Here is a 17,685-nt window from a genome sequence, read left to right on the forward strand (position 1 = left end):
GTAGAAGTGAATCATTTACTGCTTGCAAACCAATGATGGTAAGATGATGTCATGGGGTAGGACTGGATAAGTCTGACTTCTTCCTACTCCATTCAAGCATGTACTAGGTATAAGCAAATTGATATTGGATTATGTGTACAATCATGTGTGTTGTCATATCAACTGTCTTTACATGCTTGAAAGAATAAATCAAATCAAATGTGACTTCAATAAATTAGTATTCACATTGTTCTACAAGTAAGTGAAAGTGCAACCTGCAGTGTCTTCTCATCTTCTCACCTCCTTCTTTTTGTTTCCTTTTCTGTGTTAGATGAGGAGGACGAAGGAGAGCTTTGAGCTTGGCCTGTCTTCCTGTTAAAAAGAAAACATGGTAACAAGGGTAATTAAATAACTAGTGTGTAATTAATGATTCATAGGTCACCTGTATTATTTGAGAAAACAAAAAAATGTACAAGCTATTCTGTAGCTCAAGCTCGTTCCCTAGCTCCTACTTACTTCTTTTCTTGCTCCACCTCAGAGTCAGAACCGTCCGAAGAGGAGGATGAAGAGGAGGCAGAAGAAGAAGATGAAGAGGAGGAAGAGGAGCTGGAGCTGCTGCTCCTGTTGGCTTTCTTATTTGCATTTACATCCTTCCCATTTACAGTGCTCTCATTTCTGACTGTTTGGTCAGGCAGCTGAGGGGCTGCTGGTGGTGTCTGCTTTCTGCTCGGGCCTCGTTTGGTGTCTGGTTGGCTGCCAGCTGGAGCCCTTCTGGAGCTCACATCAGCACGACTGGGGTCTGACTGAGAGCCTGTTCTACCTAAAGGTGGAGCATGGGATGAGTCTCTCAAAGCACCCTGTGAAGAAGAGGAATGACTTTTCTGATCTCTGTCCCCTCGGTCTGTTCTCCTGTCTTTCTCTGGTAGTGCTTTTGTGTCGTTCCTCTCTGACAGCGGTGAAGGTGAGGATGAAGAGGAAGAGGAGGAACTGGAGGACGATGACGAGGAGGAGGACCTGCTGGGTTGGGGAACATCTTTTGGGTGCAGATGCACCTTTTCCCTTTGTCTCTCATGTTCTACCTCCCTGTGCCGGGGCCTCTCATGTTCCCTTTCTCTCTTTCTGTCTCGGGAGAGGGAGCGACTGCTCCTTCTTCGCCGCTGTGGAGAGGGAGAGCGATGGAACCTGGAAGAAGCCAATATTAAAGATGGTTGATTTCCAAGTCAGGAATTAAAATTTGCAACTTGATGAAAACAGTGTAAATGATACTGATGTCACATCAAAGAATTAATCCATATTGTTTGTCTCTGTCCATCCAAGTACATAGTAATATGCATCACTAAACAGTTGTATAGGTCAAATTTTATTTAAATGGCTCAATATCACAAATTGCCTTAAAAGGCAGTTTTCTAACCTTAAGGTATCTCTGTGGTTTTCTTAAGCCGAGCAGACACTGCACAGATTCAGCCTGATTTTAGCCCCGATTCAATCACCCGACTATTTTTAGAGCCAAACTGAATTTAGGTTTGATGTACAACGTGAGCAGGTCCAGGGTCTGTAGTTCGTTTAGTGCAAGTACAAATACAACAACATAGCATGACACAGATGTGAACAGAATCAAGTGAAACGAAGCCACAGACTGTGTATATAATATGTTTATACACCATCTGTGTACAAGGTTAATTGAGCTTTGGAAATGTATTGTACAGTGTATTATCATCAGAGTGGGATCATGACCGCCAGTAACAGGAGAAAAACCGGCAGGCGATTACCGCCGTTCTTCAGCTGTACAAAATTCATGCTTAGGGTTGCAGTGGTATACCGGTTTCACAGTACAACATGGTAAGAAAATTAAAGGTTATCATACCATGTACATTTGCTTATTACCAGAATTGAAGGGAGAAAACGCAATGTGTGTAGGGCTGCTGCGATTATTCGGCGCCATAGATGACATTGACAATAAAAATGCATCATCGATATTTTTCATTAACACAATCGTCTTACTAGTGGCTTTGTTTTGTAGATGTGTTGTGTTTGATTTATAACAAAGTCACTTCCTTAAAACAAATGTTTCTTTCCATATCGCTACGTATCTACTGTGTGCTTGCATCAGTCATTTTTGGCTTCAGCTATTAAGTCAGCTCTAGGTAACGGCGCAATGTTGCAGGTTCAGAAAATCGTGGCGGCTGCAGTACAGTCGAAGAGTCCAATACACTTTTGCATAATGAGGTTCACTGTATACGTTTTCAAAGCTCTAAGGGATTGAAAGTATGGGAGTACTTCAAATTATCAGAAAAACAGGTGGTTTGTACAATGTGCAGTTTTGTTGGAGGCACCAGCACTAAGTGCCAGCACCAGAAGAGAAAAAACAAGTGCTGTTCTGGATGGTGAACCCCCAGAAAAGGCTAAACCAGTGTTGGGTATTCATGTGCATCAACTCCTTCAGAGTGTCTCTTCTCCACAGCTGGAAACAATTTCCAAGAAAAGAGCGAGCCTACGACCAGACCATGTGGACAAGCCAACATTCTTACATTACAGCACACATATAACACACCTTTGATTCAAATATATGAGTTGACCTTTCAGCTAACTAAAGACCAATGTCTCTTACACTCTAAACATGTTGTTTAGAGTTTGGTTGTTTTACTATGCAGGCCTGCAACTTTTTTTTTTCTTTAATGAGTTTAACAAACTTAAAATTTAGGGATTTGACCTACTTAAATTAAATCATTTTGGAGCTGCCAGTTGAAATCTGCAGTTTTGCACTTTTAACATGTAAACCTATGATTTGTTGTCAAAATAAAATGAATTAAATGAAAATGTCAAATTTAATTCTTAGAGAAAAATTTATCATTTAGATTCACCAACTAATCAGTAAAATTGTCAGAGTAATCATCAGAAAAAGTCATTAGTGGCAGGGTTACAAGATGTAAAGACAGCAAAGACCCAGCATACAGTATGTACATGCATGGTCTTGTCTTACCTGCTGAGGGGACTTCGTCTCCTTGGGTTTCTTGACCTGGACCTGCTGCGCCTTCTTGGGCTTCTAGACCTGGATCTGCTCCTTTTGGCATCCCGCTCACGTGTTCTGTCCTTCTCCCTATCCCTCTCTCTCTCCTTCTCTCTGTCTCTCTCTCTCTCCTTCTCTCTGTCTCGCTGCCTCTCTCTCTCCCGGTCTGACCAGGCTGGAGGAGGAGAAGCTCTTCTGGATCGGGGTTCCTGATACTGCCTTGGTGGAGTACGACAAACAGGGGAGGTTTTCTGGGGAGGAGAGCGTGACCTCCTGACTGAGGGGTTAGACCCTGCAGGCCTCCTGGCTCCATCTCCCCCTCTGCCTCTCACCCTTTCCCCAACTTTTGCCTCTACCCTTGTTTTCTCTGCTTCGGGCTCAGGGGAAGAGTACATGTTGCTGCCTCTACTGGCTTGCACTCTATTGGGTGGGGAAGTAGGTGGGCTGGGGCTGTCCATCTGTGTGGGGGTGTATCGCTCCTGACCTTTTGTCTGGGGCATGCAATTCTCTGCAGGAGCTCTTTGAGAAAGTTTTTCTCTCTCATGTTTCTCACCTCCACTTTCTCTATCCTTCTGGGATGTCCTGCATCCATCCCCCTGAGAAGTGGAGGCAGAGCTTTCCTTTCTACCATTGCCTAAATACCTTTGAACTGCAGCCCCAATGGCAGAAGGTGCACTTTTTGTGGGGCTACTTTTTTCCCTCCCTGCTGACCCAGCCTTCCTCACTGTGCCTTTATCTTTAGAGGATGAGGACACAGAGGAGGATGAAGAGGAGGAGGAGGAAGAGGAGGAGGAGCTATCACTGTCACTATCGCTGCTGCTACTGCTGCTGCTGCTGCTGGTCCACCCACTCCGACCAGTACTACTGCTTCTCCTGCTGCTGCTGCTGCTGCTCTCTTTTCTTTTCTCAGCCCGTTTTGCCTTTTCACCAGTTTTCTCCTTACTTGGTGAACTTCTCGTCTTCTGCTGCTTGTCATTCACATCTGGTCTTTCATGCCTGCCTTTCTCCGCAGATCTCAAGCCATCTTGACTACTTTCTACAGATGATCGGACAACCTCATCTTCCTTTCTGCCACGCTCTTGACTTCGCTCTCTGCTTTGTTCACTCTGCTTGTTCGGATGTCTGGCTTTCTCCTTAGCACTCTCCCTGTTTTTTTCTCTAATGTTCTCGTCATCCCTTTCTCTTTGACGCCCACTGGTGATAGGGGAGCGAGATGCAGGGGACAGGGATTTTTCTCTTCTCCTGTCATTTTTATGTTGGCGAGGGGACATCTCCTGTCTCTTCCCAGTGTCTTTCCTATTGTCCCTTTCATTTGGTATTCTTGAGTGTAGACCTCTCTCTGTCCTGTGCCCCGTCCCCTCACTCCTCTCCTTTTCATGGACAGGTGAGGGGGAGGAGGAGTCATGTCTTGTCTTTTTGTCCTGTTTATTCCTGTCTTTTTCCCATTCAGCATCTCTGCTCCTTTCCCTCCTAGTCTCCTGTTTAGGTGGAGGAGAAGGAGATGAGGAGGAGTCATGTCTCATCCTTTGAAGAATGCTCTCCCTTCCTTTGTCCCTCTTTTCTCTACTTCTTGAGCGCCTCCCCTTCTCCACGTCCCTGCTCCTGGAGCGCCTCCCCTTCTCCACGTCCCTGCTCCTGGAGCGCCTCCCCTTCTCCAAGTCTCTGCTCCTGGAGCGCCTTCTTTTCTCCATCTGTCTACTCCTGGAGCGTCTTCCTCTATCTCCCTCCTTTTCTTTACTTCTTGAATGCCTCCCTTTCTCACTTTCCTTCTGTCTGCTTCTGGATCTCCTTCCTTTCTCCCTGCCCCTGCTTTTTTCTGTTTGTGATGGTGGAGAAGGGGACGAAGAGTCATGTCTCTTCTTGGTGAAGGTCTTCTGTGTCTCACTCAGTCGGCCTTTTTCTCTCTCAATATTGAGCCTCTTCTAGATGACAGACAAAAACATTTGCTGCTGTCATTTTACACATACATATGTTCACAATAGAATACAAGTACAATAATTACAATAGAATACAAGTACAATAATTACAAATGTGTTCAAATTTACTTAGGGATACTATGAGCACTGCAACCAGCCTTACCCCTTCACCCCCCTGATGATATGGGCTATGTTCCTCATAGCCCCGTCTCCTCCTGTCTGGTGATCTCCCCATTCTTCCCTCATTGGTGGCATTTCTAGCAGTTTGGTCCCGTTGATGTGACTTCACTGGAGCTGGAGACTGGCTGTTAATTTCACAGAGGAAAAAAGTCAGAGATTTTCTTGTCCAGAAATTTGACTGGGTATAGCTCAAAGCAATTCTTTAAAGGCTTCAGTACAATTCAAATCAACTAGTTTGAACAAGGTTTAGTCCAAAAATGGTGAAATTAGAGATGCACTGACTGATTGGCTGTAGTTCGGAATTGGCCCGTTTTTAGATTGATCCCAAAGTGTACTGTGTGCAGGGCATATGAAGAGTTCTTTGTCAAACTTTACTAATAAAATTGTTCATTTCATCCAGAGCAGTTTCATGCAAGATTTATTTTTGGAGGATCATGTTATATTTGTGAAAGCTGCTACACTAACCCTCCAGCTTTATCTTGACCAGACATTTCGGACCAGGTATACATAAAGACACAGATCTAATGGTACCAACGCAGATTGGTTCATCGCTATGTTAGTACATAATTTCCACACTTTATGCCTCCACATCGGCAATAGCTGCATTATGGAGACATTAAGTTTTCAGGTTGTCCATCTGTATGACCCATTCTTGTAAACGCAACACATCAGGAAGACATTAAGGGAATTTCTTCAAATTTAGCACAAGTGCCCAATTGGACTTAAAGATGAAACAATTAGATTTTGGTGGTCAAAGGTCAAGGTCGGTGACCTTATGTCTCTCCCACTGCCTTGAATTTGACTGGTTGGCGGAGGCATAGAAACGCACAGCGGTCATTCAACTTTTTTTTTTTAATTCTCTTTTACCTGTGAGCAGAGCTGGAGGAAACACTCCTGTGTTGGGCCACCTTTGCTTTTGGAGGACTCACACTTTTGCTCTGTTGTCTTTTCTTCCTTGACACCTTCTGTTTTTCATCTGAAAAACTTGAATGGGTGAGAAGTTAGAGAACATTTTTACATGTGGCTGAACATCAATCCTTGCATTCAGTGACAATGACCTTATTATCTTTTTATTTATCCCATGGAAACATGCAACAAAAATAACTTCTTGGAGTTAGACACTGCCAAAACTTTAATATAATTTTGCATTTACAGGAACAAAGCAATGATCTACAGATTGCTGACAAGGCAAAAGATATATGATAATCTAATTTAAAAGTATGTACCTGTCTTCTTCCTCCTCTTCTGATGCCTCACTGAAAGAAATTTTTCTGTTAATCACTGCCAACATAAAATCACTAGGTGAAACATTAAAAAGAAACTAGTAGCAGTATACCGTTTCTTTTTCTTCTTTTTGGATTTCTTCTTCTCTCTTTGAGGAGATAGGGAGGGACTCTCTGAGCTGCTGAGAGAGAAACCAAAAACTGTCAGACCCACTTGTCTTAGTACATTTTCAGCTCTTATCAAGTTAGGTTTCTCACCTCTCCCTATTCTTGTTTCTCTTTTTCTTCTTCCGACTGCGCTTCTTGGGAGGAGAACCTGACTCGTCAGAATCTTCCACTAACCTAAGAGCAAGGACAACAGACCTTGAGTCAGGAACAATATTAATACTGGTTGGTGAGTGTACATTTGCCTATGTAGTGAGTGAACATACTAATAGTGCGGTCATGATACTGGAATTTCTACCTTTGATTTGATATCTTGAAAATTAATATTTGATACCACAGGGAAATATTGCCACCCAATTGAGGGCATAAAACTTTACACTTTATTTTTAAGTATAACATGGCTGTAATATGACAACAAGGTATGACTTTCTTTTCTTAGCTAGTAGCAGAGAACAGCAGAACAAATGTAGACCTGGGGAATAATCTCACAAGAGACAGTGGGACGACGACGACCCCCCCGCCCCCCCCTCCGCCCGATCATTGCATCTGATCTTTATCACCGCCATAGCAAATACGCTCTAGTTTGTCAGTATGGATTATCTGAGTTTCGTTTTCTCACTTGTCTTTTGCAAACAGGGTCTGTGGTCGACTCTAAACAGTGTTGTAAACAATCCATGTTATCAATGTGCTGTTGGTCAAAACGCAACACAGGTGCAAATTCTGTGCACCGGAGTGTGCATTGTGTGTGGTGCACCGTGAGTCAGTATCGGTTGTATTAGTACCTATTGTTACCACTTGTCTGTAGCATCGCTAAACAGCAGTGCCGTTTTGTCAATCAAAACTGGTAGCAGAGGTTCTGCACTTGGCATCTGTAACAGGCTAACACCATAACAAACCACACAATATATGACACAGAACTGTGAGTGAGTGAGAGGAGGCAGGGCTATGGGTACTGCAGCTGTGTGTCTAAACTTGTTGTTGGAGCAAAGAAAGAGCAGTGGGTATCAATGTAACCATACTACGGAAAAGGAGTAGTGAAACTTTTCCTAATTTTCAAAATTGATATGTTTTTAAAAAAAATGTTTTTGACAGCACTACATACTAAGTGGTATTATTTTAGCCCATTTGTTGTTACAAATGGGTGAATTTTTATTGCCCAACCCTTCCTGGTAGAAGAAGGAAAAAAAAAAAAAAAAAAAAAAAAAAAAAAAAAAACTTCTTATGCATAACAATCAGCATAAATAAGAATTACCGTATTTTCCGGACTATAAGTCGCACTTTTTTTCATGGTTTGGCTGGTCCTGCAACGTATACTCCGGAGCGACTTATGTATGTTTTTTTAAAATATTACCGTAGATTGAAATTTCACGTTCATTATTTTCACACTGACAGCCGCGAGAGGGCACTCTCGGCTTGTGTGCCAGTATCTACGCGCCTATCACTACTGTACCACTGAAAATGTAAACATCAGCCTATAATGACAACTGAGAAAGACTGACCACAAATGCCCCCAAAAAGAAAATCATATTCTGCAGATTACAAGCTGCAAGTAGTGAAATATGCAGCCGAAAACGGTAATCGAGCAGCAGAAAGAAAGTTTGGAGTGAACGAGAAACTTATGAGGGACTAGTGAAAAGCGGAGGATACTCTAACTGCAATGAAGAAAACAAAAAAAGCTAATCGCGGGCTAAAAGCTAGATGGCCACAGCTAGAGGAACAAGTTCGCAAATGGGTGCTTGAACAACGTGCTGCCAGGAGAGGCTTGTCAACGGTGCAGTTACGTCTCCATGCCAAGGTAGTTGCCAAGGCGATGAATATAAATGACTTTGCGGGAGGACCTTCTTGGTGTTACCGCTTCATGCAACGCAACCGCCTCTCTATCAGAGCACGGACAACTGTTAATATGTTACGTTAACATACCGCCTATTCACGTTACGTTACCAGACGCATATTCAGCCTGTTGTTCTCCATTTTATTGTTATTAAGATAACTTGCCTTTCAAGATGAAATGTATGTTCTTGGTCTCTGATTTTTCTGAAATAAATTTCCCCCAAAAAGTGCGACTTATAGTCCAGTGCGACTTATATGTTTTTTTCTTCTTCATTATGCATTTTTTGGCTGGTGTGACGTATACTCAGGAGCGACTTATAGTCCGGAAAATACGGTATATAAAATGTAGCCACACTGCTCAGCTCTGTTACTTGGTTTGACTGAAATGGTGCATATCCTACTCACATATATTTTTGTTGCTGCAGCTGCCTCTCCCTTTCCAGGTGTTCCTGCTCTCTCTTCTCCTTCTCTCTCTCCTTGCGGTCAGCATGGAAGGATGATCCATCCACATAGTCGCTGGCAATACCAAAGGCAGCACGAAGACGGTCATTCTTTTGCTGGTTGGCTGCAGCCAGGGCATGAGTCTCGGTCACCCTGAGAGAAAACAAACCAAAAAGCTTTTCGTTACAAACACTGTCCAATATAAACTCATTATATGCTCTGGGTATTCAATGAAGATAAAATATTGCAGCACAGTCACAGTAATCCAACACTGAACAGCAGGGCCACAAGACTCTGGGTAAAATATGAACCACAATATTTTTTTTCCATTTTGAACTGAATCACAATTTTCTCTCACAATTCCTAACCAAAGAAATGCTCTCTTATGAACATTACCATACACACAATTCGGGCTGCAACAACTGATCAATAAAAATCGATGATAATAAAAATAGTTGGCAATAAATGTTATTGTCGATTAGTTGGCAATAAATGTTATTGTCGATTAGTTCGGTCTAAGTCATGTAAATGTATGAGATGGCCAAGAGTAGATACGACTGGGTCAGTGACTGTGAGCACTACTGTTCCACACTCCAGTTTGGTAGCTGGCAGTAATGCACCTGCAGGCTGGTTTGCCAGCTGCTAATCAGGAGAAAGAGAACACCACCACCACCAGGTAACTAGGGATGCACAATACTAGCATCAGGTCTGATACCACCCTCTAGTACTAGTACTTGTAAATGTTGTTGGACACTATGCACCAGTACTACTTAAAGGAGCACCCACAGACAAGACAGAGTGTCTGTTAGCACACACACATAGCAGACAAGATGACGAGGTAGAATAGTTAGTATTTTACTGTGACAACAATGTTCGATGTGTGCAACAAAATCCAGCAGCGAGAGTAGTAAAACACCTGTTGAACAAGCTGAACACAACAACAAACTTGCAGAAATGAGAGGTCTTCACTCTCCCACTGTCAAAATGTCTAATCCCATTCAAGATGCTCGTTATGATGGATGCCTACATTAAATTGTTGAGAACATAAAAATACAAAACGCTCACAATCACCAAGTTAAAGTAAAAACATGCACCCACCTTAAATGAAACATTTAAACTGCCAACTGTAATATTATGCCCTCCCAAACTTGCCACTCTGGGCGGGGGTTGTGAAATAATTTCATTTTGACAGAGGGTTACACTCCTACAAAGGCTAAAAACCACTGTATTACAGAGTTCTATATTAATATGCCACAGAACTTCAATGTTACATTTTATATTCAACAGGAATGGTGGAAGTGCTACGTTTATCACAGTTTTCAAATTTGCACAACTGTTATAAACTGTGTGACGATAATGCATGTGAGCTCTGCGGTCCTTTGACAAGTGTTGAAAAGGTGTCTCTGACCACAGATGCATGGACAGCGCTTACAACTGAAGTGTGTGTGACAGTCACTTGCCATTATATTTCAATTTCAGATATATTTTTAATCTCTGTTTAATTCCTATAGCATAAATTAACAACAAAAGTCATCTCAGGACACTATAAAGCAAGGTCTAGACCAGGGTTTCTCAAAGTCTGGACTGAATGGCAAGTCAATCTAGACCCAGCCCACACCTCGTATTAGGAATGCAATAATACTACTGATGCACCAAAATGAAAATTCTGGGCCGAAACCGAAAATTTAGGATGCACTTGGTCGAAAACCGAAACGAAACCGAAAATGGCTTTTTAAAAACTGCAAAACTTTTTAAAAACTGTGTTTTTTTTTTGTTTTTTTTATTCCAGCCCGAAATAAAAATGGCCTTTTCGGCCGAAAATTTTCGGTGGCCGAAAGTTCGGTGCACCCCTAAATAATACACTACAATGTAATGAAGTGTACATTTCCTACTTTGAAACAAATGTTTTATACTTATCAGCAAGTTGTTTTGTAAAATATAATTTATTTGGTGATCATTACAGCAAACCTGGTCCAAGAATTGTTTTCCTGTTTGACATCACTGTTACAGCGTTGTTGACAACCCAGTGAGCATATGACGTTTAATGTCAACAAGTGACAAAGCTCAAGGGTCAGCTAACAGGCGACCGAGTTAGGTAATGGCTAATAGATGTTCACATTCTGTTCTTCGGGCATGAGAAAGTGAGACTTTGACGTCTTCTGTCAGTGTACATTATGTCACCAATGCAGTGAGGATGTCACTATCCAACAGAACAAACAAAAGAACAGTTGATAAAAAAATGTTTTCAAAGACAAGTGGACAGAGAAATATGCATTCATTTTGCCCCAATCCAACATGAGGCCCTTGTGTTTGATTTGCACAGAAATTGAGAATACAGAGGACAGCAAAATTTGACAGTTAAAATTTTCCTGTGAATCAACAAACAGGTTGTTTGTCTCCGACAGTCCAATATTTGCATTTATTCCACTAGGCTTGAAAGTAATTTGTCTCAGACTGCTTTAAACTTCAATGAAGACTAATTTATATGTTTATTATCAAGGTCATAGTTAAAGAAGGTGTTGTACTAGACTACATTATATATTTAGAGGTGTCTCGACATCTTTGTCCTCCCCAGCTACATACATGCGAGGGTCAGAATATTAGAAACACCTCATATAAATGAAATTATACATTTATGACAATTTCACCAAAAACTGAAACATTCTGAGCTTCATAAACACAGATGGTAAGGTGGAAGTGTTGCACTGAAGTGCATACATTTGTACAGGTGTACCTAATAAAGTGGCCAGTGAGTGTTTGTTGCGTGCAAGATAGAAGCAAGTTTAACATAAGTCATTTCCTTATCACTGATTGTTCTGGACCTTTGACCTTGAATAGAAATCAGAGTCAGACCTTACTATTATTAATATTATCATCACAGATGAGAAATCCGACAAATGCATATTTTATATAGGCAACTGGAAAATAAAGAGTGCTGTATTTGGGAGCACTTTTTGTTACAATCAGAAAGAAGACTGCCCAGTGCCAAATATGCAAAACGTAGGCTATAGGTCATAGTAAGGGGAGCATGATGCTAATGCATTAATACCTCAATAAAAGACACACTAAAGTTAACATTACAGAAGAAGGGGAACTTGGAGCCAAGTCAGGCATTAATTCTATTTAATAATAAGAAATTAGTAAACGAAAATTAAGATACACCTGATTTTAAGTAATGCGATTACGCTGCTGCCTATATAATGATGCTAATTTTATATTAAGGAACATAAAGGTGGGTTGTGTAGGCTGTGTTAAATGCATTTGCCTTTCATTTATATAAATATGAAAGATGTGAACATTCATTCATTCATTTTCTACCCCTTAGTCCCTGAACGGGGTCACGGGTGGGGCCCGAACCCAATCCCGGTCGACAATCGGGCGAAGGCGGGGTACACCCTGGACAGGTCGCCAATCCATCGCAGGGCTAACACATAGACGAACAACCACACACACGCACGCACTCCTATGGGCAATTTAGAGACACCAATCAACCTAAGCTGCATGTCTTTGGTCAGTGGGAGGAAGCCGGAGTACCCGGAGAGAACCCACGCAAGCACGGGGAGAACATGCAAACTCCACACAGAAAGGTCCCAGGTGGGGCCCGAACCCGGAACCTTCTCGCTGTGAGGCAACGGCGCTAACCACTGTGCCACCGTGCTGCCCCAAGATGTGAACAGCCAAACATTATTTTAATAAGCAAAACAAAGTTATATAGCTGACAGTGTTCCTCCTACTACTCAGATTTACTTTTAACCATCAGCAGTAGCAGTCATGTTTGTACTGGCCCCTTACATTAGCATGGTATGTTTTATGAACATATAGCCTAAATTATTTTACAACATAAAAATTTGTTTTTGCCAACACTGTAAGGACCTGTTATGTACTTTATGAACACTGTTCTTTAATAATTAATAATGCACTGCATTAAAAACACCACATAAGCATTGTTTAAATGAATGCATTTGTTTTTATAATGTAGAAAATAGATTTGTGTGTTTTTATACACCCAATTAAAAGTACAAATAATTGACAGATTATTAAAGTAATCATTAGTTGCAGCCCTATGGACAATTATCACACACAGCTCACCCACAGCCCTGTGACCCAGACACTGAATCCTTGTCCAATTACTGAGGGCGGCTGCTTTCACAACATTGGATCTACGGTCAATTTATTCATGTTAGCTTTTCCCTCTCCAAATGCAAACCAGAAAGATCTACCTTCAGTCCCTTTTTGTATTCTGAATTTCATCATGTTGTGTTTGTGGTGACATTTCAAGCGGTTATACAGGTTTGTCAAGTTACAACCGGGAGCTGCAAAACACTGCTTGCACATGTATGCCTCTGACCAACATCTTTTTTTACATGTTGGATTTGTTTTGAATCAGTCTTCTCTTGTACAGTGCATCACGTGATGTAACGCATACCTTCTATTGGTTAACACAGCTTAGCGACTAATAAGGACTTAGTTTGATGCAAGGGATCTCCCTGCCAATGCAAACGGCATTATGACGGCAGAATCATCGTCACATGAAAATGAGATTGCATGAATATCACCTTCGGCTTTTTCCCCTCAGGGGTCACCACAGCAAATCGTCACAAGTTGACATTAGGCACGTTTTTATGCCGGATGCCCCTTCCTGATGCAACCCTGATTCAAATGCGAGCCAGAAAATGAGATTGCATAAGGGACTGAATTAAGATTGAAAGACAATTAATAGTGCAGCTCTACTGAGCAGACAGTTGAATCGAGTATTGCTATCAGTCTCTATCATTTTGAGGTTTTCTCCACACAACCTAGTCATAAAACCCTATAATTTAAAAAACATTTTTATGAAGCATATAAATTCAAGTTTTACTTACACTGGTCTCTCAGTGGTTGCAGGAGTTGGCTCCTGCTTCTCCTGCAGCATCATGCGGAAACTGTTCACCTTCTCCTCAATCTCCTCAGCAGAATACCTGATCAAAATTTAAAAGTGTATAAAGGTTAATGAAACAAAAATGCTATTATACTTCTTGAAATGATCAATCAACTAATTGTTTCAGTTCAAGTTACTCTATTTTAAGTGATTGCAACCCAGTTAAAGTTAGTGAAAATCAGTGTATTACAGCAGCCTGATGCAAATGTCTTTTTTAAATTTCTTATTTACCCTTGCTCCTCCATCATGTCTTGCAGCTCAGCACACTTGACCTCCAGCTGCCTCTTCCGCTGGTGTTCCAAGATTTCAGCATTGGGCTGCCTATTGAGCTGACTCTCCAGCCTCTCTCGATCCTTTTCATCCCGCTCGCCACTACGCTCATCCCGCGGCCGTTTGACACGCAGGCTTGACAGGTTGCGTTGCACATAGCCATTTGTGCCACTGCCTCGAGGAGTCGTCAGGCCAATCCCATTGTACATGGCTCTGCAAAATTAAAACAGAGGTGCATTAAAAGTTAAACATTAAACAAAACTAAAAAATGGAAGGCAATGAAAAATTGACTATAAAAAAGAGCAAACGTTTGTTTCCTGAGAATAACAATCCCATTTCATCCTCTATTTTTCATCTTTAACTTTCTGTGTAGGGTGTTGAAGGGTGCAAGTCATCTTTTACATGAAGCATAGATGTTGACCATGTTAATGAAAATGTCTACATCATATTAAGACGGGCATCATTTTAGCACACATTTTTATGCACTGAGTATCTCAAAAATAAAGAAAAAAAAACAGAATAAAACTCAGTACCCTTGCCATTAAATGTAAATAATGTCTTAATTATTGCAAGCTTCAGTAAATTCCTCTGCAGTTTGCCCTTTTAAGCATTTTGAAAAGTTGAGGAAATTACTAATCCAAAATGGCTGACATAAACCAATTACTAGCAATTCAAGTTACCCAATTGTACTCCAAGCTTTGAACTTATGAAGGTGGGTGACAAAACAACAACAACAACAACAGTAACAATTCAGTTTCACGAAATCACTGAAACATCACCACGAACGACTATGGTTTTGTTCAGGCGACATTTTGTTGACACGGTTTTGTGTGGTGTGGCCTGGGTTTCTCGCAAAGTAGCGTACTTACGGTAAGATTTATGCAACACCGGGTGGATTTAGGCGTATTTGACTACATCTAAACATACCAACTTATTCATATCCTAATAATTCCAGATAAATGGCGAATTAACACGTGCGCCAGAACAGGCCTGCTGTTACATCTGTATGCAAGGTGGGGGCTCGTTATGCCTAGCGCTAACACGAACAATCAAAAACTGTCACATATAGCTAAAGGGTTAAAACTCGTTGGTTTAACAAACAGATACGTTAACAACTTGGCAGATTTAGTGCTTTAGCTATATCTGTGAAGGTCCAACAACCCTGACGCATAGCCAAAATTCCTATCTAGCATCACGCTAGCTAACGTTAGCTACCGTATTTTTTTACGTACCACTGTCTTCTCCAGGAACGAAGAGAAAACAATATCTGAAAGAATCTGGATTTAATAGCGTCCTTTAGAATCAGACACAGTAAACGATCTTAAGTTAACTGCGTATTTAGAACGGATTTAAAAAATGTGGTCGATTAGCTTTCAACTAACGCTATGTGATCTGGTCTTCAACAGGAGGATCGAGAGTCGTCGTCGTCGACTTCTTCTTCTTCTTCTTCGAGTTCTATTGGCTGTTGGCAAACAACGAATAGATGCATTACCGCCACCAACTGGTAAGAACTGTGCGTCAAGAAGCTAGTAGGAGGAATGACATAATACCCCATCTTCTTCTGCTCTTGGGTTTTCCGGCGGATGGCATGCTTAGTTATCGCCACTTCCTGTTTGTGGTCCATTCTAACCCTCTTAGTTTACATCTTTATAATCTGCTCATCAGTTCAGTTGTTCTCAAATAGTCAAACAAAACCTTCTTTGCATAGTACTTCCATATTCTAAAATACTTTTCAAATTACAATCTGATAGTCCTAGCTTTTGTAATTGAGTAATTGTTTCTAAAGTTTCCTCTGCATGAAATGATAATATACTGTATCAATTTTGCTTCCTGACATTGCACACAGAAACATGTCCAGTGTTTCCCTATAATGACTAATGTGCTCTTGAGGCTAGCCTACTATGCCCAGTCCTCAACCTACTAATTATTACCTGTTGTTTTCTCAAATTGACTCTGCTCCTGGTTGCCCTCACTTTATTCTGTAATGAATTCAGGTGTCTTCCCTTTGACTCATGATCCCATCTTTCATGCCATTCTTGTATATATTTCACACCAAACCATTCTCTTCTGACTTTGAGAATTTAATGCGGCTTTCAACACGTGCTACTGACAACTTGATTGGCTAGTTCACGGCTAGTTTAACTACCTTCTCGTTCCCATGTATGCCAGTGTGTGCTGGCATCCACATGAGCTTGATTTCTTTCTCTGACTTCTTGCCTGACTGCTGTAGAATTTGATGCCAGAATTTAAGTGTGTCGAAGGCTAAGATTTTACAGTTAACCTTGTAACAGGTTTAATATGAATTTTAGTTTGAAAGTAGCATAAATTATGCACCAGCCATCTAAACATAACATCTTGGTGTGAATGTCGGAGTCTAAGTAAACAGCGTAGTGTAGTGTATAATGTTGGATCATCAGCCCAGCAAAGCAGAGACATTCTGCAGTTTGTTTGATAGTTAGTTTGCTGCTTCAACCTTTTAAAAATTTTGAGGAATTTTCTGTTCTAAAACTGGAATAAATCAGTGACCCGCATGCAGTCATAGTTGGTTAGCTGTTATTACAGTACATATTCTTTAACTACTGTTAAATGAGCCCATGGCATTCTTTTCCTTGTTTTTTGAATTATTATTATATTACAATGGTGAATTATCATCTTAGACGTGACCTACAGCTCAAAAAATGAGGTGAATGCATGTACTAGTATTTATATGCAGAAACAACTTGGTTTATATAAGTCTTGTCTTCACAATATGAAATTGGCAAAAATTTAATTTTCCCCGAGACAAAGGGTGTAGGTTTGGTCTCAGCATTGCTGCTTATCACATTATTATTAAGTTGTATACTATTGGATTTAATTTTTAAAAAATCTGCTCAATATACAAAATCAGCTGTAATGCAACCGTCTCGTGACAACTACAGTAATATGTGACATAAATGCAAAAACGACATTTCCCACAATGCTATTGGATGTTTGACGTAAATTTTGAGATAAAAAAACATCCTGTCAGTGGTTGGTCGTTAATGACCCCCGAAGCGAGAGTAGATCGCTGGTGTGTTGGTTGCTCTGCGGAGTATTTCGTTACTCAAATAAAACGAAATTCACTAACATTTCCAAACTCAGACGACGCTGGTTTGTTCACGATGGCTGAAGGCGACAACAAAAGGACAAATACGTTAGTGAGTATTAACCACGTGTTATGCTGTAGAAATTCTTAAGGGTTCTATCGGTTGTGCGTGTTTAATATATCTAGTTAACTAGTAATGTTAGCATTAGCGTAAACTGCTGCTGGTAATCTGGCGGCGTTCATGTAGTCGTAGGTGGTCCGCTTTTGTAATTTGCTGGATTTGTTCAGTGAGCATGAATTTAACAACCCCAATAACCATAAGTAGATTTATGTCTAACGAGTTACAGTAACGCTTCATTCGTTTATCCATTAATCTGTCAAAGTACTACCACTCCGTTTTGACGGTGACCCTGGTTCGCTGGCTGTTTAGTTAGCCGTTAGCTGTTTAGCTTTAGTAGAGACGTTCCACTTGCTAGTCGGTGATAACGTTAACTATCATTGGTTGTGTCAAACCTATGTGTGATATCCAGTAAAGACATCTTCATTCGACATAATGTAACGCTGAGCTAGCCATCACTGATCAGTTCCTCTTTCTTGCATTGAGAAGTAGGTTATTGCACAGTCATGTCGTTGATGGAACATAACATTATCGTGGCCTTATTGTTTAAAGCATACGCCCACAGAAAGACTTG

At 41.0% G+C, this 17,685-nt stretch overlaps 2 protein-coding genes across 2 annotated transcripts in view; one reads left to right on the plus strand and one right to left on the minus strand.

Annotated features, from left to right (window-relative positions):
• srrm2 (serine/arginine repetitive matrix 2) overlaps positions 1-15,345 on the minus strand; it is a 19,458-nt gene extending 4,113 nt beyond the window's left edge. Inside the window, exons 1-13 of the mRNA XM_020587913.1 lie at positions 15,162-15,345; positions 13,891-14,142; positions 13,604-13,699; positions 8,706-8,894; positions 6,564-6,647; positions 6,419-6,487; positions 6,309-6,338; positions 5,950-6,066; positions 5,066-5,207; positions 3,863-4,908; positions 2,960-3,826; positions 496-1,161; positions 280-351 (exon numbers count right to left, since the gene is read on the minus strand). Coding sequence (XP_020443569.1) covers positions 280-351; positions 496-1,161; positions 2,960-3,826; positions 3,863-4,908; positions 5,066-5,207; positions 5,950-6,066; positions 6,309-6,338; positions 6,419-6,487; positions 6,564-6,647; positions 8,706-8,894; positions 13,604-13,699; positions 13,891-14,138 — 3,626 coding nt within the window. The 5' untranslated portion in view covers positions 14,139-14,142; positions 15,162-15,345. The remainder of the gene's footprint in view (positions 1-279; positions 352-495; positions 1,162-2,959; positions 3,827-3,862; positions 4,909-5,065; positions 5,208-5,949; positions 6,067-6,308; positions 6,339-6,418; positions 6,488-6,563; positions 6,648-8,705; positions 8,895-13,603; positions 13,700-13,890; positions 14,143-15,161) is intronic.
• Positions 15,346-16,909: 1,564 nt separating this feature from the next.
• arl6ip1 (ARL6 interacting reticulophagy regulator 1) overlaps positions 16,910-17,685 on the plus strand; it is an 8,450-nt gene continuing 7,674 nt past the window's right edge. The window contains exon 1 of the mRNA XM_020587933.1: positions 16,910-17,105. Within this exon, the coding sequence (XP_020443589.1) occupies positions 16,950-17,105 (156 nt within the window). The 5' untranslated portion in view covers positions 16,910-16,949. The remainder of the gene's footprint in view (positions 17,106-17,685) is intronic.

The sequence above is a fragment of the Monopterus albus genome, unplaced genomic scaffold, assembly GCF_001952655.1.
Source record: "Monopterus albus unplaced genomic scaffold, M_albus_1.0 scaffold488.1, whole genome shotgun sequence".
Lineage (NCBI taxonomy): Eukaryota > Metazoa > Chordata > Actinopteri > Synbranchiformes > Synbranchidae > Monopterus > Monopterus albus.